The 23,145-nt window shown below is 40.1% G+C and overlaps 1 protein-coding gene across 1 annotated transcript in view; it reads right to left on the bottom strand.

The window, feature by feature from the left end:
- Positions 1–7,721: 7,721 nt before the first annotated feature.
- LOC119157187 (transmembrane 9 superfamily member 2-like) overlaps positions 7,722–23,145 on the bottom strand; it is a 33,534-nt gene continuing 18,110 nt past the window's right edge. The window contains exons 11-17 of the mRNA XM_037407796.1: positions 22,107–22,226; positions 21,873–21,930; positions 19,122–19,281; positions 18,315–18,466; positions 16,676–16,787; positions 16,074–16,245; positions 7,722–8,348 (exon numbers count right to left, since the gene is read on the bottom strand). Of these exons, the coding sequence (XP_037263693.1) occupies positions 8,281–8,348; positions 16,074–16,245; positions 16,676–16,787; positions 18,315–18,466; positions 19,122–19,281; positions 21,873–21,930; positions 22,107–22,226 (842 nt within the window). The 3' untranslated portion in view covers positions 7,722–8,280. The remainder of the gene's footprint in view (positions 8,349–16,073; positions 16,246–16,675; positions 16,788–18,314; positions 18,467–19,121; positions 19,282–21,872; positions 21,931–22,106; positions 22,227–23,145) is intronic.

Here is a 23,145-nt window from a genome sequence, read left to right as displayed (position 1 = left end):
ACAGCCCCTGCCCTGCCCAGAGACGCTCCCTGCTCCAAGGGAGCCTCAGGAACCAGCTCCCAGATGACCACGCAGCCCATTTTTGCCCAGGAAACCCCTACGCCAAGAGAGTGTCACCACAGTGACCACCACAAACACCCCCTTTCCCCCCCACTCCCTTCAAAGAGGGGAAGCTCAACAGCAGAGGTTTGCTGAACTCACATCGTGTCCTGCTCCTTGGGATAGAAAACCAGCAGAAGCTCCAGCCGACAGCCCAACACACACACCCTTCCCCGACTCTGCTCCTCACCACACCTGAAAGCCCTAAAAGCATCACAAGGTCACAAGGTCTTCTCATTATCCCAACCTGGGCTCTCCACCAGGTGGGCAGGAGTGGAGGGATCTGTTTATGCATGTCTGCACAGACGTGGGTGCTGGTGGTAAACCCACACAGCCAGCACACCTCTGCACACGTGGTAAAACTTTTAATACGCTTTGAACAATTGTTTATAATTATGTTTAGTCACACTTAAGTGTCCTTGGTTCTTACCAGCCTGGTGGCCATCTAAAGGTACAGTGGGGTTTTTTTACACCATGTTGTGTGGGGAGGGGGCTTTGTTAGTAGGGGGGTCTCTTTGCTGGAGGTTGCATCTTGTAGTATGCTAATTAGGATAGTTCACACGCAGTTCCAGTAATTTTCTGTTTAGTCTCATTAACCATTTAGTTCTCCTTGAGCTTATCTTGTTGTACCCCAGCTCCACAGTTATGGCTCCGTTCCTTCTCCCAAGGCCATGTCTTGCTAACCATTTGTAAGGATTTAACGAACATCCTCTGTTTTTCAAATTCTTGTTTTTCACTACAGATGTTTACTTCCCCCCCCCCCTTTTTTTTAAAGTAAATACTTCTTATTATGGGTTTTGCTGCTTAACCACCCTCAGCTGCACAATTAATACCAATTCACTGCTTTCCCTCTTTGATGCTGGAGCTCACTCAGCTCCCCCAGCCCACCCTGCTCGAAGCTGTCCATGCAGCGTCCTGAGACACCTAGACCATTTAACGTGCTTTTCCTCAACCTCTGCTTCAGCCTCCCTAATTCCCTTGGATTTCTTCCTGCAGTACAAGCTTACCCTGCAATGCATGCAGGATGCTGCGCAGTTGTTTCATATAAAGTATCTGCCTTTTTTTTTTTTTTCCCCTTCTGTCTTAACCAAAGCTTCCCTGCTGATGCAACCTCCAAAGGAGATGCTTGGAGAGGAGAGGCAGGAGAAAGCTGGAAGCCAGCTGAGCCTGTGTGGAGCCTGAGGACTAGCAGTCACCTGCATGACCCTGCATCCCTCTGCCTGGTCAGGAGCTCCCCACTGCCACCCCATCTGCACCCCTCCTGGAGGGATGCCTGGCCACATCTAGCCATTCCACGCTTCTTGACCATTACAGGACCCCTGCAACATTAGCAACCCTCCTCTTTCTGCTCACACACCACCACCACTAAGAAATCCAGAGGGCGTCTCCTGCTGCTGCCTGGGAGCATCAGAGAACATTTACTTGATGCACCCCACATATCCACAGCAAATGATAAGACCAGCCGAGAAAGACCGAGTGGAGTAGCCATAGCAGGCAGGTTGGGGATCAGCCTGAGATGCCCAGTGCCGGCATCAGTAGGAAATTTGTTGGAAAAAGTACCCTACACTAACCTGCAGGTGAAACTACACATTGGCCCCTGCCAGTCTGATGGACTGTCTCTTAATCTAGATTAAGTTTAACCCTGAGTGCGTGACCAGGCCAAACAAAGCGAGGACCTGTGAATGTAAAGGCAGGAGCAGCATCTGTCAGATGAGCCGAGCCAAACGCTGCCACAGCTTTTGCGCAGTTTGGAGAAACCACTTTCTCTCTGCTGGTCACAGCACCCCCGAGGTGACTGTGTTTCCCTGCAAACCCTCCCAAAGCACCCAGATGTTACTCACATCAGTACTGCAGAAAACCCAAAAGGAAGAGGCAGGGCTGTCGCAGCCGGTGGTCTCAGGATAGTGGTGGGAAAAGCTCTCCAGGCAGAGGGAGTGTCTTATTAAGCCATCTAAGACAGCCAGGACACCCGGCTGCAGGCTGCCCTCCACAGCCCCGCTCAGCTGGCCCGGCTGCCGAGGATGCTGTGGTGGCCACAGCCCCATTCGGCTGGCCAGGCTGCCCAGGATGCTGTGGTGGCCACAGCCCCATTCGGCTGGCCAGGCTGCCGAGGATGCTGTGGTGGCCACAGCCCCATTCGGCTGGCCAGGCTGCCCAGGATGCTGTGGTGGCCACAGCCCCATTCGGCTGGCCAGGCTGCCGAGGATGCTGTGGTGGCCACAGCCCCATTCGGCTGGCCAGGCTGCCGAGGATGCTGTGGTGGCCACAGCCCCATTCGGCTGGCCAGGCTGCCGAGGATGCTGTGGTGGCCACCATGGCCGAACGCTCCCACCCGCTGGGTCTGGCACAAGCCACCAAGCTCCAGCTTCCTCTGCGTAGCCATTCCTGGTCCGTTTCTAAAAAGCGGGGTTTCTTTATTGTATCTCTTTTTGCCTGCAGCCATCATCCTTTGGGATGAGCATTTTTGAGGTGCCGACATCGCACCAGTAGCTCCGGCACAGACTGGGAGTATCAGCTCTCAATCCATCCACCAACTGCGCTACTGGGATTTCCTCCATTGCCCTTCTCCAGGAGAGGTTAAAGCCTCATTGACAGCTCAGCTGCATATGTCTCTTCTCTATTAATGATAGCTCAAGAGGGAGATAAACATCCTCTGGATGTACAAATATAATACTTGTCCCATAGAGTCCAAAGGACTTTTGCCAGGGCTCCCACGCCTTTTCATCTACTACAGAGCCTGTCAAGGAGCAGCACAGGAGGGAAACAAAACCAGAAAATATGGAAGGCACATGTGCACGTCTGATTAACCCGACTTTTTATGATAAACAAAGCAGCTCAAGGGCCCTGTTCTCTCTGCCCCTGTAATAAATCTCTGGGTTTTACTGTTTTATGATGTCAAACATCTGAGAGTTTTCCCTGAGTTGCAAATAGAACATAAATTACCTTGGGTAAACTCCGCAGACGCTAATGTTATCTATAAAAATCCTGGCACTAATAACTTCACAGAAAGTCTAAGGGCTTCCAGTTTGTATGAGCACAGCTAATTAGTGTGTGTAGCCTGTAACAAAGAGGCATCTAGATTAGGGAGATAAAGTACCATGCTGTGAACTCCCTAACTGTAGTTACTCTGGGTACCAAAACAGACCGTGACCCTGACCTAAGTTTTGGGTACAGACTTGCAGCATCCCAACAGAACATGAAAGACATCCATCCTGCTTTTATCCCAGCAAAGTCAAAGACATCCCACCCAGGTGCAAACTAACCCTACTAAGAAGGATGCACCGTGTCTCCAGGAGAGTTGCATCACTGGTTATTATCCTAGGGGAAAGCCTAGGCTGTTGCTAAGCCTTTTCCCACCTGCTCTTTGCCGTAAGAAAGTCTCTTCCCCTCAAGCAAATCACACTGTGGTCAAGTCCTGACTTTGGCCTTAACGGAGAGGCTGCAACAGTTTGGTCACTTCTCGTGTTCGTGGGCCCTCAGGCGCTTGCTGCAAGGGCTGCGCCCTCCAGGACCCCTCCTGGGCTCCGCTGCTGCAGGACTGCACTGGAAAGCTCTGGGAAATGGGGTCAGACCCTCTTTTTCACACCTCTCTGGCAGGAGGAGCTCTGCTCAGGGCAAAAATGGTGTCCCCAGATATGAAAAGGAAAAACGAAGGCCACCTAACCTAAAGCCACCCGCACCACCCTGAGTGCCTTTCCTAAAAATAATGGTTAGCACACATAGTTCCTAATTAATAAAACCAGTAATATTGAAATAACTCGGCTCCGTGACATGACTTTAGCAGACACTGTTTTAAAGACTTAAATCTAACTTTAGTTGAACAAGTCATAGTTGCAGGTGAAGAGCACAGCAGCTCTGCCTCGCTATTCTTAAGCCTGGAGGCACCAGCAGTTGTTCTGCAGAAATGCTGTGATCTCATTCCTGCTTGCAAACGAAGATGCAGAGTAATATAGGAGAGCTCAGAGAAACGGGGACACACTTCGCTTTTTCCCCACCAGCTTCAGTGCTATAGCTCATGGGAATGGAACTGGGCATCCGAACATTTGGTGTAGGACTACGGAGGACAGATCTCTGTCAGGAAATCACACGTCTAAGAATCATCCCTTCTTTACGGTTTCTGACCAGCATGACCTTTTTCCATCTGCTTCAGCAGCCATTTGCCTCCACCCCAATTCTTACAATGCAGAACACCTAACATTGTTTCTTTTATGTGTGATTTTCACAGCCGGACCTTCATGTGGTCAGCGTTGTTAAAGATCTCACCACTTAGGTTCCAGAAGAGATCCCACGTCTACACTAGCATTTGACTGCAGGCAAAGTTTGGTTTAAATTTCCTCTTCCCCAGTTCTCTGCAACAGAACCCACTAAACATTTGAGCTATTGGCATAGCAAACTAAGAGACAACTTTTAAATATTAACTTGGCAAGTGTTATCGAACGCAAAAGCCCAACTGGTGTAAGGAAGATGAAGCAAGCCACTGAAGCCCAGGTTATTGCTGTTCATCAAACATCCTTCCCTCACAACTAACCATGAACATGCCACGCATCCCCAGCTCCTCCACCCTTTATAGTCCTCAAGGAGGTTTTCATAGGATGGGCATGAATCCCATATCCGTACTGCACCTGCCTCCCACCTCACGGTACATCAGCACGGCCTCGTTCCTGGCATTTACATGCAGGAAAAGAAGATGAGGCTGTGCCTGTTCAGCACTGTTCAAGCAAGTGGAATGAAATGTAAAACAGCAGCACTGAAATCCCTTCTTCCTTTGAGGTTCTGTTGTAACTTGTCAAGTTTTACTTAAAATGTGACAAACACAACATTTACAAAGTCTGCTGGATTTGGGTGGTTATTACAAGAAGAGTCTGACACGGGAGACACTTTACTTCGTCTGCTGCGAGTCCATTACGGGGAGCATCACAAAATGCAACGTGGATGCCTATAGATCCACTTCGGTAAAACTAAAACTCCACCCGATTTTTTTCTTTTTTGAAGAGGGCGGGAAGGCTGAAGTGTCTGCAGCAGGACAGGGAATGCTTTACTAAGCCCGTTGTTCTAACGGGAGTAGACGAGTAACTGTTATTTCCACGTGACAGCCATTATTATTAAGTTAATACAAAATGGGTTAGAGATCAGACACCAGTTACCGGCGATCCGAGCACTTCCCACTCCCGTTTCCCCATACTGACCACCTCTTCTTCAAAGCCCATGGCTGATTCAACACAGAGCGGACAAAAATCTTTAACCATGGTGTAAAAACTCCTGAAGAACACCGAGAGTCACTGGAAAGCCACTTAATTACAGCCCATCCCTGGGCTCAATAAAATGAAAACTAAGAAGTTTGTCTACTGCTCCCTAGCTAGGGCTTACACCACCTTTAAATCGATCCGTGCTTCCTCTGTAAGTGCGGAGCAGAAGACAGCTTGCAACTTTTCCTCAGTCAAAAAAAGACGCCAGGAGATGCTGAGGGCTTATATTCAGATTCTCTGCAAACCGCACAAACCTTAGAGCTGGGGCCAGCAAAAATACTTTGATGTAGAAGACTTCAAGAGGCAGGAGGGGTAGTCGTCTCCTCGGCAGGGGAAGTGTAGCAGCAGCAAATCTCACAGGCATCCACAGATGGGAAAATAAGACTATTTTAGAACGTGCCACCATCCAGGTGTTAGTCAGTCAGGACAGTGCCTGCCCCAGCTCATCCCTGTAGCATGTAAAGATCGTCCTTAAAATTCACTCTAATTATACTCAAACGCAAAGCCCACGACAGACAGTAACAGCAGAGCGACGGCCCTTGCCATGACAGGATCCATCTATTTTGAAGAAATGAGACTAAAACTCAAGCCTTTTTCTGATTGTTTTAGATACACTCCGCTGCTCCACAACATTTTATTGCCATCACAAAGACTGCTGAAATATGAGTTACACCAGATTTGCATGAATAAGGGCCTAATTAAAAAAAAAAGTAAAAGTTCTCTGACAACCGCTTGAGGACGACTGGTTTACTTTCTCATGGCTTTGGCTCTAGACTACTGGCAAGCTTCAAAAAACTCACTTAACCGAGTATCTACTTTTTATCTCACTAGCAGTCACAGTAAAAGCCCCATAAATACAATTTTACACCTCATTTTACTTTTCCGCTTGTGAAATGCGTATTTACTAACCTGGCAAGATTTTCTGCTGGGAGTTTATGCCAACTGTGGCTCCAAATTCTCATGAATTCATTTCCCTTTGAACATGTAAAATTCAAAACCAGCTTCAGCCAACATTTTTTTTTTTTAAGTATCCAATAAAATCCCCCCAAAGTTTAAACACACAATTTAATAGGAAGAACCTTTTTAAACAGAGCAGTGCCAATTTCAAGAGTGTGAAATCTCTAGTAGAGTGAACGGTGCTCTTGAACCAGCAGATAACTGCAAGTTGATCTCTCTAATGGCAACTCTGTAGTTTTCCACCTCTGGAAGGGAAATGGAGATTTTGGTGGTAGGAGGGGAACACATTTGGGAGGCCGGGTTGCCATCAGGAGCACACCTGAACCTCATTTGAAACAACCCTTACTGTAGCCAGCTCCTCCTGGTTCACTAACACTTGGCTCTTTTTATTAAGTTGTCTAAAGCCTCATTTTTATGCCACAGGCATTGTTCAAAAGATGCAGGCTGGTACTCATCCCCAGCTTAGCCAGGTGATCTGTCCCACACTAACCTGGAACAACGACACATAGAAGTAAAACCTGAAATCCTCATACCAAAGATTAAGTTTTGGAAAGCATATTAAATATTTAGCTACAATAACCTGGTGCTTGTATGACGATGAAAAGATACAGAGTCATTTTGGGTCTTGTTAAATTGCGGGCTTAGACACCGAAAAGCAGCTTCCAGTGATGAATGTTTCCATATGCCAGTTAATAGGCTTTGAGTATTTTGCCCATTAATCTGAGAGAACATCCCCTTATTCATCTCCAACAGCATCAGTAACACAGCCATTTGAATTATACGTCTGCAGTGACTCCGCTCAGCTTCAAGTGCAATTCAAGATTTTGGGGAGCTTCTTTCTTTAAAGCCTTGCCATCCCTGAGAGAAGAACGCCTGCAAGCTTATAACTGAAGAGGCTATTAAGATACTCCATCTCATGTAATCCAGCATTTAAGCCCAAGCTCTGCAGAGCAGGAAGAAAGGCTTCGCCTTAAGAATCATCCATTCCCAAGCCCACTAGATTCATGGCTAAACTTCCTAACAAGCTGCATGCGATCTTTGCAGGATGAAGAACAACGAAGATGTGTGTTTTGGGGGGCTAGAAGAAAGAAAAGGTTTTTGCTCTTTGATAGAACGTAATAGTTTGCCCAGCAAAAAAATGTTTTGAGGAAAGTCAAAGTGCACAGCTGAGGCACAAGTAACAGCAGCAGCAGCTTCAGAAGCCCCTGCCCACCCTACAGCCCCATGGACTCAAGTGACCTACCAGTTCTGCTGCTTGCAGAGGCAATCTGCAGCCAGTCACAGCCAAACTGTTTATAAACTTGAATATATAATACAAATAAAATAAATACAATATAAAACTCAAAAGCTATCAACTGTCCAAACTAATGTGATCTGTGTCCAAGTGGTGAAGGTCTAATTAACAAGAAAGGAAACACATTAGAGTTGTGCAGTTTTATTTGAACAAAAACCAGTGTTGATATTTTTAATAAAGTCTACATTACACTAAATGAATGTACATTTTTAAGAAGATATCTAGTTGTAAAGAATGTGCAGGATAATATGTACAATCATAGTTAAGTTAAAAAAATTCACATTTTACATAGATTTACTTGACAGTCCTATGCTTTCATGGTACATAAATGTAACCAAAAGAGGTAACAAAAAAAACCCAAACCAAACCCAAATCCAAGGAATTTCAGCTGGAGGACTGTATAATGCATTCATTTTTCAAATAAACTAGGTAACAATTTTTATTTGTCCTAAATCGCATTTTGGATATAATTTTTTGAATTATTAGAATTAGCATGTTCAATGAGTACACCAATGTAAACATTTTTCCAATGGTGCTATTTCCTTCCATAAAAATCTGTATTTTATGCTGTAGTCTGCTTTTCAGCTTTTACAAATTAGAATAATTACACAGGATGTTTTTCAATACATGGTAAAAATTATCAAACAGCAAGGGAGATATGTTCTAAAGACACTTTGAAGCTTTTCAGTCCACTTTCACAACACTGTAAATCTTACTTACAAACCAGAAGCAGGCAAAAAATCCAATAGTCCCTAAAATGAAAAAGCAAAAATGGTTAAGTTTATCTTACAGTTTGCTCTGAGAGAAAAATCTAAGAAGTACTTCCCAGCAGGACAGAAAATAACATTGTATTCCAGCTAACTATCCAGAATAACAGTACTTGTTAAATTCGACAACACACATTCATCCCTAGGCTAAGTTACTGATTTAGATAAAAGATTACTTTTAGGACCAGGCTGCTTGATGTACATTTAAGGCACTGAACGTGATGCTACTGCCACCACTAGCAGGCACACAAGCACTAGTTAAGAAACTGACTTTTATACGCACACAAAGTCAACCCCCACCTGGGTTTTTCAGGTCTACAATAGTTAACAGCCACCTAAGAATTATACCACAAAACACAGCCTTGAGAAAAAGTCACCTGGCCCAGTTTTCTGTTCATCGTGCTCTATTTATACTTAAGAACAGGAAACTTCTTACTCTGTATATCTTGTTGCTTCCTTTTGCTAAAATAACGCTCCGAGTGCTACAGCAGTTGGGAGCAAGCATCAAATGAAACTAGCAGCGACACAAACCAAAACATACTTTTGTGTAACATATACGTATTCAAGCTGCGGATTTTCTTGTCACAGGTCACTCTAGATAATAAAAACACACACTAGTTGGGCAAGTGAACAAGTTCACGAAAAAAGAAATCCAAAGGCTATGAATTACAGTGATACCATTTCAAGTGCTAAAAAAGCCCTTGAGCCACAGCTGACGGGAGGCTGGGAGAAAGTACCAGTGCATGCTTGTCCTGTTCTCATACTGCTTCCGACTGCTAGTAGGGTGCTTGGGTAGCGGACCTGTGGTCTGGTTTGGTAGAGCCTTCCTTTGTTTCTTACCAATCCAGTTTTCACTCAGCCAACCCAGGAGGAAAAAAAAAAAACAACAAACCAACCCATACAACTACCTTCTGGAGGCACTTTGGACCACGTGTCAAGTGCTGTGGCTTGAGTTAGTGCAGTGCAGAGTAAGATGAAGGAGAGCCGAGATCACACTGAATGAGATTAGCGTATACCAATTTTCTATTTTTACGCTGAAGAACAAGTCTAGGGCTTTCATCCCACAGTTGCTATTCTAAGGCAACTGCAAAGACACTGTCCATCATATATACTTTAAAATTACTTTAAGAACTTAGTACACAAGGAGACATTGAGTCCCATACAATTAATTTAGTCTTAAGCCTCTAAGGGAAGCAATGCATTGTTCCTCATGCTTTTACCTAGGGGCAAAAATGCCACACAGATGTTGAAGCCCTACCAGCGGAAAAAAGGAAGGGTCTCAGTCTCAGCTGAGTTCACTCTACCTGCCAGCCCTGTGACAGCGCTTACCAGCTACACTACAGGCATTTGCAAAATCACACACTCTGCTTCTCCAGTTTTACATTCCTCCTTTTCTGTTTGTAGAGCCCATGTTTAACATCGGCTCCAACTTTTTTCACTATTTCATTGTGACTGGTTTATACTAACTAGAAGGTTCTTTATAGAGCATTATTCTTTTTTACATTCATTACTCTTCTGTCTTTCAGAGTACATCTACGCATTTCCCAAGTCAGGAACCTGTCTTTGGATGCTTATTATCTATATGCCAATTCTTGTGTTCTTCATGCTATCATGTATATTTGCAGTTAAAGGCTTTTTGACAGCCTACTATTATATGCCACAGATTACCCTTTCCCTCCAAGTTTGCAGTTATCATCCTCTGAAACAGTAGGAGACAGCAGATTTACTGCTGTTGATAGGATATCAGACACCAACCACAGAAGGAATTTAATTCCTTTGTAGGCTTGACATCACTAAGTCTTTGCAGTTTATGGTCAATTCTCACTCCTTCCTACTGTGTCCAATACTCCAATATCAGCATTGTTACTCCAAGCCTTACTCTCACGATTTTTTCCTAATAATGGTTTCTCATCATCTGCTTTCTAGTTGTTTTTATAATATAGCCTACTTTGAGCCTTTTATGGCTTTGAAAGCAATGTTTCTTCCAAATGTTTAACAGATGAGATACCTTACAAATCTATCTGCTGTTCTAGAACAAAACTGTCATATCATAACAAAAACATATAACTAGCACAAGAATGGGATTTACCACAGCTTTCTGAGCACGCCATAATTTTATATGGGAACACACCCTAAACCCACACTATTTTCCTCCCATCTTTGTCACTCTGAATCTTTGTGACACAGCAGCTTTCTATAAAACATGGCCTCATTCATAGCAGAACCTGAAGACTTCACACTGTGAACAAGCATTTCATCCATGAACAGATTTTCACAGGTTTCAGTAACATTGATTTTCAACTTCCCTCCTAAAAAGTCTGTTTAGCAAATCAAAGACCAAGTACCCCCTGCTCCTTTTTTAAACTTTAACAGAATTTTGCCAATGTACTGGAATGAGAATAAGACTATATTTTCTAACACAAGTGGTAATGTTTGTCAGACACCAGATTTGAACCATGGAACTTACAAGCTCAGGAGAGCAAGTCTAGACTCATCACTAAGCTACAGCCTTAGGCAGTCAGTACCTTCTCTGGTCAGCAGAGATTCCTTCTGCTACTTCCACATCAACAGAAGGGCTTCCCTGTATTTTCATTTCTTCTTCCCTCCCATGAACAAACTGCAGATGTGGATAGCTCTATGGACCAGAAACTTCAAAATGAACATCAAACTAAGGACCTTATTACCCATTAGAAGCACCTCTTCTACATAGTATACATGACACGCAAAGATCAGAATGGTTTAAAGGTGCTAGCAGAAATACAACTAGGTTGAAAATCCACATCAAGAATCGAACTGCAAATTTAGAAGTGAGAATTAATTGCAGCAAATCAACTGGGTATTTTTAGCGCTCTCTTTTTAAAAATAACATGGGCCAAACAGACTAGAAACTTCCAAAGGCTCAGGTCAGCACAGAGTTGTGTTGCTACTACAAAATCAGTATTAATTGATAGAAATAAATGTAAATTAAAACAACATTATTTACAAGGCTTCCATGTGCAGCTACTTTACCTACATGATTGCTTGTGTTAATGCAACAAAAAACTTTTTTTTTTTTTTTTTGAGAATGTAAACAGTACAGTGCCTGGTTTCACTGAAATTCAGTGGCTTTTTTCCACCTCAAACCTAGGGGTGCTTTCGATTCCACGAACCACTAAAAGGTCCACAAAAGGCGATTTAGAAAAAAGCTTCCAACTTTCTATACAGGAGTAAATATCCCAATCAGAAAGGGATCTGCAAATGAATAACGATTGCGGAAGAACAACTCTGAATAGTTTGGTTTGTTTGAAAATTCTAGCTTGAATGTGTTTTCTTCATTTTAGCCCATTTTCACAAATTTGCCATTTATTCCAGATTTTAGCACTTTAGATGGGGAAAGCATCAACATACTAGATCTTTACGCCAGCGCTGGCTAGCATATAAGGGTAAACTGAGAACCCGTTAACTACTTTGACTAAGGCCAATCTTAAAACACAGGTAAGTGCACGACCAGTTTCCTGCAACTGGTACCTCTACCCAGTAAAATTGCCATTATTAGTTATAGTAGTTAAACACAACCTTGCCATCTCGAGCAGCATGGCTTGAAATATATTTTCTTGAAAAGCCCGCTCAGCTCTCCTATCTTGAGCATTTTTCCAATCACATCTTGCACCAAAATTAGAATCATACTTTATTTAAAAATGTGCCTCTCATTAGAATAGTACGACTATTTAGGTAAGCTTTAGATAACACCAACCTAGGATCTTGTTTATATTTATTTCTTTCAAAATACATTCAAATTGAAACCAAAGTTTTGAAGCACTACCAACAAGGAGCGCACCTCTTCAGCTTACTGCTTCACTGATAGACATCAATGACCACTGCATGACAGAAAAGAGACACCAAAGGTGTTTGGTTTTTTTTTAAAGCTGCTAAAATACTCTAACAGTAAGTACTTAAAAAAACTCACCCACCCCAACCAATCAAAAAAACCCCTCTAGTTGAAAGAGTGGAGATCTAGCCTTTTTTTCCAATTTGTCTAAACTCCTTTCCATTTGTAAGGTTTTTACAGCTTTTATATGCACATGTCTATCAAATGACAGAGCACAAAGATACCAAGCCTGACACCAATTCCTCCCATGAGCATGTAAAAGCTGTTTGTTTTAATCTACTATTACAAATCAGTGTCATAGCTAATGTTTACTTTAACCAATCCTGACCACTCACCAGCTTAAATTAAAAGAAAACCCATCTGAACAGCATGCATTTAAGAACTTAAGTTTTGTCGGCAAACCTTTATTTTTCCTTCGTATTTTAAGATTCTGCCTTTCTAAATGACCTGTGCTAGTCTAGGAAAGCGATGCCATCCTAGGGTGCTGCAGCCCACTGTACATCACTGACCATCCTAGAGTGGCACGGCTAAAAAGATTGTGTTTGCAGGAGCTATTTAAAATTCAAAACCCCAGTTGTTAAGATGTCTCAAGTCATTTCTCTAGCCAATACATCCATTTATACTTACTAGGGAGACAGTGACACCTCAGTTTTTAAATCTTTTTGTCCTCCAGTTTATACACCACTGAATATTCTGGTCTGCGATATATATCCTACCACTCAGCACAAGTTTTCTTATACACAGAAAGATCTTCTACACAGCAAGCTAGCATCTGACTGGGTGAGAGAAAGTTATTAGTAAACTAGTTTAAACTCAAAATTAAAACCAAGGATTATTGCACAGAATAATGCCAAAATACATTAAGCAGACTGTTCTGCTCTATTTGTTTCTTCTAGCTTTATTGTTTAATGAAGAAAAGAGAATTCAAAGCACGAACAGATTGTAAGAAAGCAAATAGAAAGGCTCTCTGCACTTGGCTGATACTTCTTATGTACCTTAAAAGCTCTCTGTATCATACTGGTTTCAATCACCGCACAGTGGTGGGTGCTTCAGAATCTCGGATTCTAAACACAATCTACCCAGAAGATCAAAACTCAATTTTGAAAATGGCATTAACTCACAAGTGAAAATGATGTTCAAAAATAGAGGTCACTGTAAAGCAACATGCTTTGACTATATTCAGCATTTTTTTTTGTCTCCTAGCATAAAACACATGTAATCATGCGGCTATCCCCATTCAACCGCATGTATTATTTCTTGAAAGATTAGCCGCACTTTGTACATTAAAATAAAATTGTCCTGTTTGGGTGTGCACATTAATCATTAGATTTCACCAGTCAGATTATATTATTGTCGTTGTTGCCATACAAGCATTCAGTTCCTATTTATGTATTCATTATGATCTCTTTTGTAATGTCCACAGTAACCAACACACTGCCATGTAGGAGGTATTAACGCTGCCCTTTATATTTCTGTCACAGTGGCTGAGATCTAATAGGCAAGAATAGAGAAAACCAAAATACCTAGTGCTAACTTAAGTGGAACAGATCAAGGTCCCATTTTGGAAACATACAGAAGAATGCTATTAATGCAAACAGTGTGTAAAGTTACATTAGCAAACTCCCTCACCTCCATAAACTTGTGAAGGACTAAACCCATACTTTCCAAAGCAAGTGCTATTAAGGAATATTTTACAAAACAAAGTTAGGTGTCTTCTGCTTGAGTAACCCATCTAAAATACTGTACATTTCAGTCCCCAAAATCAAACTAAACACGCAGAAGAAATTTATTACAGCACTTTACATTAGTAAGGATGTGTTACACACTCCAAATACCTATTATACCCTACTACCTTTCTAGTGATTAGGCATTCTATTAAACATTTTTTTTAAAAAAAAAAAAAGGGAATATTAGTAGCTTTCTTTATGAACTAGAAATGCAGCATAGCTATCACTATTGCAGTTCTATTTAAAAAAAAAGGAAAAATGAACAAAAAGAGAGACACTGCAAAAATACCAGCCGCACAGTTTATATAGCAGTACTTTGGGGCCTCACTGGCCTCCACATCAAGAACTCCAGGATCAGCACATCTGAAGCTTTTAATACCATTTCAGCAGCTGCCATGACAACTTCAATTATCATTTTATATATGAAAGGGATATTTTTAATTCTACCAATTTGCATCTTGTAACTGAAATTGAAATTGGCAGAATAGCAACTAAACTACGCTAAAATCCAGACACATATTAACATATTGCTTTAGTTTAAAAGTAATTAAAACATTTTAGACTATACTTCGGGAGGTTTTTTCAAAATATAGATCTATATTAGAAGGGACATCTGGAGCTTGTCTGTTTCACCAGGATTTAAACAGGGGTTTAACTGGCAACACGCCAACTTCTATGTTCACCTTCTAATAATTAAGAATTGGAAGAATTAAATCCTCCCTCCCCCACTTCTTTTTAAAACTTTTTCTTTTCTTTTGAAGAGACTTCTTTTGAAGAAGGTCTAAATAACAAACAACAATAAAAATCTAGCAGTAAGTGCCAGTTAACGTTATTAAGTATAATTTCTACAGAGTAATTGCTTTGTTCAAGCACATACAGTAATTTGCTTCAGTGTTCTATTATGAACAGTGTTTTTTTCCTCATATCAACCAGTATTAGAGGCAATAAAGATGAAAGAGGCCCTTCTCACTGCTGAACTGACAAACTTGAAGTCTGATGCTAAGACTTACTTTCATTACTTATTTTAGCAACTCTTTTTTAACTGCATCAAGGGAGTTAAGTGATGCATTTCATAAAGCCAACACAAAGTAATTACAGCAGGTTTCAATAATCAGGTAGAAGATATTAAGAAGTAATAATACAAACCATCATGCCATCCACAGCGAGATTCTCTATTATAAATCTTAGGAATGAACATAAACGTTGGTTTTATGAACAACCCATTGTGAACTAGCATTTTCTTTAGTTCTGCCACTGCAGTACTTCATGATGCTAAGCAGAGTGATACATAAAAATCTGACTTCATGTGTTAAAGCTAAATACACAACAGCAGCAGTATGACAAACACCAATATGAAGTGCTCCTGGCTATTTTTAAGGGCCAGTACCCTTCAAAGAGCTTCTAATTTCTTCTAACACATGCTGAATCTGGCACAGATTTCTCATCAAATCAACCTCGAAATTATAGTTTGAGTGAGTCAAGTGATTATGAACATTAGAGTTAATTCTGTAGAAGACACTTAGTCTGCATCAGTAACATCAGAAACGTTGGATGACTAAAAAAGGAGAGCTGTTTTTCAAATAGGTTCCTCCATTAAAGTACATTCCTGTCATTAATAAGTGGTGCTTAATGAGTAAGTAAGATCACCTCTAACAGTACCAGAACTCTCTATTGTCAACATTCACTTTTTTCCCCAGCATCAACCCGCCTCACTTGCTAACAGTGAAAGCAGAAAATATCTTTTCTTTTCCATATACAGAGGGCAATTGTCTCTAACTATAGAGCTTCTAGAACCAATTGTAAACTCCAGAATCAAGTTAAGCACGCAATATCAAATGAACAAGAACCACACTTTGAAAATGTAATGTTTTCAACTCACTCCTAATATAATATGCAATAAAGGAAATTTGTTTTACTGTAAATAAATACAATTTCAAGTCAGGAAAAACCAAACCTTAAAGAATATCTTCCTGTGATGTGTGGTGTCACAAACCAATACTGACTAAGAAGTCATAAATTATATTTAATGTTTCAGACAGTCTAAATTTCACCTGATGTTTCTCATTTTAAAACCAGAATCCCCTGCATTCATTCTACTTTGCACATTGTACTTACCTGTGAAAAGGAAAAAAATCAAGACCATGATCATTGTGTAACCGAAGTATAAAATGGTGCTAGCGGTTCCTGTTATCTGGAGTTTAGAGAAGAAGTAATGAACTGCATAGATAAAGAGATAAACTGCTGTAAAGCTACTCGTCAAGAATGATCGCCACCACCAGTGATAATCCTGAAAGAAACAATAAACCATTCAGTAAGACACATCACGGAGAAAACAGAATACAAATAAGCTAGTTAAAAAATTAACATTGTCTTAGGAAATAATTTAATTCTTCAAAATTTATCTCAAAAAATAAAAATTCAAACATAGCACATAGCTACTTTTTTTTTTTCTTTCTCAAAGCCAGCTGTATTGCTTCCACTACGAACATGAAATTATGCTATGATCAAGGCTCTTTATTTTTGCTTATCTGCTGCAAACAGTGGATTTTGAAGGAAAAAGGCACGTGTCAAAAGAGTGGCTAAGATAAGCATGTCAAGGGTTGACAATACAATCCATTCATAGTGTCCAGCACATCACAGCATATGTGAATATCTCAACTCTATTTCTAACATCTTCCAGCTAAAAGTGGTATCTGCATCAAAACTATACTTTATACCTCTGCACACAGATGGAAGTAGCACAGCAAAACTGTAGCTTCCGAACACGTAATTAGAAGAATTATAAAAACTAGGAACAGGAATCCAAACATATAATACATCTGATGAGACCTAAAATAAACAAACAAACAAAGTTTCATTTTTGGTTAAGTTCTGAGTTTTACAGTGTCACACTGCCAGATACTAAGCTAATCAAAAAATAAAAACAAAAACCGAAACCCAAACAACCCACACCACTAGGGTAACTTTGTCTATACCACTACTGGCTGATTCATGGAAAGTTTTGTTTACTTGAATGTACTCTGTAAATACCATTCATTTAAGCGGTAATAAATCCACTGCTTTACAGAGCAATGCTCCAAGTCTTCAGTTATACTTCCCCTGAAATTAACGTCAATAAACTTTCACAGAGAACAGTTACAGACAATTTCCACCAGAGATATTTATCACTTCAGGTCATTTGCTGAGAGGACCTTTAGCTTCCCTGCCTGCTGCATCACCTGCACCCTTCCCGAGTTACGATACCCATTCCCTTCCTCCTACTGCACCTAAGTTTTCCAGGTGTCTCTGCACGTCCTCACTAGATCCAACCAGATGCTCCTCCACTCCCGGTCTATTCCTAGACCAAGTCTGACTCCAATCCAAGGGTTAACGAAACACAAGAACACTCACAAAAATAAATGCAAAGGAAATACGTTAATTTACTTTTAATCTGGTCTTTCAAATAAGGAAAGTAACCAAATCTACTTATTGAGTGATGATAATAGGATGATTGATTATAAGCTTGGACAGAGGGAGTATTAATTGCACATTCCCTCCATGCTTCCCTTCTATAGGATAAATAATGAGAAAACAATTTTGGAATTCAGTAATTTCAAGTACAAAAGTCTAGAGTATACCTCTTTGTCAGCTGATTACGTTTTTCAGCATATCTGTATTACACAGTTTCTACTTTTGTTGAGGACTAATGTGAAAGGCTAACATATCCAACGTATCTGAGTTTAAGAACTGATTTAGAAAATTGTTCTGTAAGAAATCTCAACATAAAGACAGGACACATTAAAAAGCCAGCACCTTAGGTTAACACTTCCCACTGACCAACAATATATTAAACATTTCATATTTACATGTGAAAAGTTATGAAAGATTGCAGTGGTTTAATTTGCCATGCACCTGCTTTTTTGGCAAGGTTTTGACAAATTTAGGAGAGGTGTGGATGCTTCACAGGGGGTGGAATCTTCTTTTTGCAGAACATGGCATCCCAAGATCTTGAACTCATTCTTATTCAGCAGTTGAAACTATTACGATTTATGAAACTAATAATATTTAGCATAGTTACATAACAGATTATGTTCCACCTAACCACAACAGCATGAAACCATGTTTGTGCTGTTCAGAGCCAGAAAGATAAAATAAGGCAACAGAACTGATTTCACACTTCGCAGCTGTCAAGAAGAACAACTAGTTTTATAAGTTGGAATATATATGCAGATTCTAGAAATGCCACAGAAGTCTGCACAACGACAAAAATTTTAAAACTTGTTTTATTCCTTATATTAATTGGCTTGGGATGTTCAAATTCACCATGTGTTTATTAACAAACCAGCATAACTAGAAAAAAAAAAAAGTGGTACTCACCAAATGCTGTTCAGAATGAAGAAAAGTTGAATAAAAATACAGCCAAAGGGCAAGATACCACCCATTATGATACCAGGCAATGGCTTTGTGAAAAAGGACTGTTCAGGAATTTGGCGAGGAATCTGATTTGTACGAACCGGATGTTCAATAGGCTTTGGAAGAAATTAATATAATTAAAAGATAAGTTGTTACACCATTAATAAAATTATAAAATCTTTAATGTTAATATTAGGGAAAAAGTAAACAACTTTATTGTCATCCATAAGCCATCACAAGTTACCAAACCAAAAATCTACAAACTTAATATCCATCATTAGGAAAAACACATATACTTTAGACATTCCAAATACTAGCCAGTAAACAAGTCGGAACATGAGGGAAAGAAATTTGTTCAGTCTTTAATAAAAAAAAATAAAAAATAAGGAAACCCACAACACAAAGAACACCACCACCCACAGCTTGTACTTAGTTATCTGGCATTATCTCAGACTAGTGAAATACAAATTGAAGTACTTCCAAAATGCTACTTTTAAAAAAACACTGCTAAGGTATTGCTGAAGCACAGAAGGCAAGCAAGAGCTCCGAAAGCACTATTAATTTCTGATTCTAGTGAACAGACAGAAAAAAAAAGTTTAATGTGATATTACAAGCATATACCCAGTTTCAAAATCATGACAAAGTGAAACATCATTTCACAATAATAGGGCCACAGATGTTTCGATCCAACCAGTTCTTGCACGCTTAGGGATTCAGAGGCTCAACTACAGAGGATCGGTGTATTTCAAATTTGTATTCAGAGAGCCCTACCTTCTCTTTGAAGCCAAAATAGGCACCAACAAAGGTCAGTGGGACTGAAATTCCAAACCACATAGCTAGGATCGCAACCAAAGTACCAAAAGGGATGGCAGCTGAGGATCCTTTCACCCACAGAATGAGATTCATAATGAAGAAATCAGCGAAGACAATCCTGAAAAAATATCCGAGAAGATACTAAAATATTAAGGGAAGAATAAACATCAGTTAGCATTAAAAACGATAAACAGTTAAAAGCCTGCATCAGAAAAATGTAGCTTCTTGCTACATTAGGCAATCTTAATAATAAGCTTAATGCTTGCTACATAAGCAATTAACCAATTAAGAATAGAAGGAATCTTCCATTCCTTAACAGTGCTAGTTACTTTCAGCAATAGTGCAGTTTATGTAAAAATGCCTGCAACATCCAATGCTTCTAATGCAAGTTTCTATGGTAAAGCCACTGTTTAAATAAAGACTGCACATAAAACCAAAAAGTAACAGAAATATTCCATTGTAAAAATCTATACAAAGAATGCAAGAAGATAAAACTAATGAAAACCCTCTTAGCTGAATCACCTTTCCTATTATTGCCAGTCATTTAATTCTTTTATTATCAGTAAATTCCCTCTGAAAAAAATGCAGTGGTAACAAAGTCTCAGATTTAGGAAGCCACACATCACTCTTACAACAAACATATACCCTGCTGCAGCATGTGTCACAGCAACATGATAGCAGAAGCGTGGATTAAAGAGGGCTCTTTCCTACAACAAGAATTTTTGTATTAACACCTCACAGAGTTACAGCTAAGTAGCCCACACCTTTGGAGGATTTAAAGACAGCATCAGTCATGACATGTCTCCAGACCTGTTCTGCCCTCCCCAATGAAGCGCATCTACCTCACTTTCTAAACATCCTGGGAAAACACTAGGAAACAACTCCAAGACATATGATGAAGATTTCAAACACCCGTTCTGAAAACAAAGCAAAATGTACTGCAAAGGAGCCCCACATGAAAGCCTGCTTAAATTGCCATTATTCATGGATTCAGAGATGCATCACAGAAAACTCAGCCTCAGGAAGGGCCCCTGTGAAGTGCACCATTATCTGGGTTTTGTTAAAAAAAAAAAGTGTTCCTGAGGCAGAATTTAAACTGCCCTGAAGTGAACATGCATCCTCTACTGTATTTAATTTAAAAAGGAAGTATGGAGGATCAGAGCAATAGGCTCCTTTTTTCTTAGGAGAGGCCTTACACTTGCCAAAACTGTTTGGGGGAATAGACTTATTAAATAAGCACACCCAAGCGACCCCTGCTGTAAGCATCTTGTTCAACAAAAAATAAAAATCAAATCCATTTTTAGGAGTCTTGCTAATCTTTATCATCTATCCAAGCTCATAACACAGACCCCACTTTACCCCCTCCAAAATTAGAAAAAAGTACTGCAAATATGAATTCCCATCAGTCTACTGAGACTATAATGGCCTCAGGCTGTTTATGATATTATGCAAATTCACTGAACTAGCATAGCATAATCAAGACATCTGTTCCTATTCTACCACCCCCAAACATTTTACTTCCTCTGTGAAACTTAATTTATTTGGGAGTTTAAATAATCAGCATGATATTTTTCCACTGATAAATATTTTCTTCTCTCTCATGATAATATCTAAATGACAGCAGGGAGACTGAAGCACATTTTGTTTAGAAATAAGATTTCCTCATAGAAATACTACACTCAGTTGTTATCAAATGCATTACATTTAATTTGATAAAATTCTACTTTAGTTGAAACCAAGTCATGTTTTATTCATTCTGGGCTTTTGCAGGGCTTTTTCACCTTAAAAAAATATTTATAACCTTCTCCTCAACTTTTGTCAAGATCGTTTGTCACAAGATAGCTTCATGTACCCAAAGTTGCAACCAAGAAAAACAGTAGACTTGCAGAAGGAAGTTTCTGCTCCCTTTCTTCACTGACCTAATTCTCACAAAATGTCTAAGAGCTATGAGAAAACAAAAGGCAGGAGAGCTATCATCCTTCCCAAGCACAACAGTATTGACCATACTACAGTCATATCCAAAACTGGACACTACCTAAATTTATACAAGATTATTACCAGTTTAAGAGAATCTCTGCATCATTCTCACCCAGAAGCATAATAAACATCTACTGTTTAGTATAGCCATTTACTTAAGAAAAAAACCCACACCTAAATTATATTTCTTCTGTCCTTTTCCATAACATGGTTACAAGAAAACACTGATACTGTAACTAAGGTAACAGAGGTTCTGCCTAAAGGGCTGCCTCCCTACTTATAAGAAGAGCACTCCAGACACTACAAGGTTACTACAAAACCATGTACTTCCTAACAAGGTGTCCATACCTATTACCAGTTAAGACAGGATCACCTGGAACATACCGAGTGCTGTGATAACAAATTGGAATTACCCCATCACTATGCCTCATGTTCTGGTGCAGCAATTCTCAAAGGCTGTGACACTACCTTGCAAGAGCTACATCACCCCTCTTAGCCCCACAGCTGATTACAAAACAAGATGCTAAGAAGCTGTGTTCTAGAGTCCTGGGCTTCAGCTCCTCAGAATTCTTTTCTTTATATTCACAGAAGGGCAATACACAAAAGGAACAGCAACTTAATAACATTAAAGAAAATAATCACACAAACAATTCATTTTTTTTGCCCACTCCTTCCCACCTAGGATTCATTTATACTTAAGAATAAAGGAAAGAAAGAGAAGAAAATACTAACCCAGGGCAAAGCAGAGCTGTAAGCAAAACGTTTGTCTTCCACTTCTCGCCTCTAAATGCTGAAGGAAAAAGTAAAAACAATTTTAAGTTCAAGACTTTTTCCAACTGTTTTGCAGTATGGCAGCAAGATGCAGATTTGTTGTCTGAGACACCTGCTCCAGATTGAGGTTTATATTAAGCCCAAAAATTCTGAATTTAACATGCTGTGTCACATTAAACACACACATGTACTTACTCTTGTACATTCTAGCAGACACATAACCAGCTGGAGTTCCCAGTAAGACCCACAATACAACTGCACAGGTCATCAAAGCACCACGGTTGGCAGGAGAAAGAAAACCAAGGCAAGCTAGGACTAAAGAGACGAAAAGATTTAGTCATTTGTGGGCACATCAAAATTCCCTATTAACACATATGAACAGGTTTATCCCTTTCACTACCAGATATTTAAATTAAAACTACCAAAGTTTTATGTGCATAAGATCTCATACAGCCCTATCACATGATCATACTCCCAATGTCATTTTTTCATTCAAAATAATGTATTATTTATTTCCACCTCATCTTTTAAACAGAAAGTTTCTCGAGAGCAAAAGACGGAAAAATAAAACGCCACACAGAGATAAATAATGAATCTGAACCAAACTTCAGCCTGAAAAACTGTGCTTCCAAAATCTTACAGTCCTCCTGTAAACATACGTGGTCAATACTTACGCATGCTAAGTAACAACAGAAGTTTAATATGTGGCATAAAGGATACCCGAGGACAGCAGGTCTGAAGAAACCAAGAACTTCAACAGCACTAAGGGTTTTTTTGTTGTGCAGGGAAGTTGTTAGGGGTTTGGGGTTGGGGTTTTTTTGGGGGGTGGGGAGCAGAGGGGGGAATATTTGTTTATTGGGCTTTTTTAAGGTAGAAGTAAGTGTGAAGACGTAAGATCTTAGGAGGTATGAGTCACTTGCTTGAAATTCCACAAAAGACTCTCAGCCGCTATGATGGACAACACTCCAGTCAAGAATGCACTAACTTGAAAATAAGCCTCTTTTATTAAAGAAGGCTGCCCGTGCCCAAACTAATTGTAGAGGCCAGCCTGGAGATATTCTCAGAAAAGGAGTCCATCAGTGACCTCTAGTAGGGAGTTTTGTTTTTTAACAGAAAAAGGACTCCCACTGTCTAATTTCTTTCTACGCTACAGGAAACTATCACAGTTAAGTAAGTTACAAAGAGTTGTGATCAACACTGAAAGACAAGCACATCAAGAAAATTCTAATAATCT

Source organism: Falco rusticolus, chromosome 14, assembly GCF_015220075.1.
Source record: "Falco rusticolus isolate bFalRus1 chromosome 14, bFalRus1.pri, whole genome shotgun sequence".
Classification (NCBI taxonomy): domain Eukaryota; kingdom Metazoa; phylum Chordata; class Aves; order Falconiformes; family Falconidae; genus Falco; species Falco rusticolus.
The sequence above is the reverse complement of the archived record's forward strand: the minus strand, read 5'-3'. Positions and strand labels throughout refer to the sequence as shown.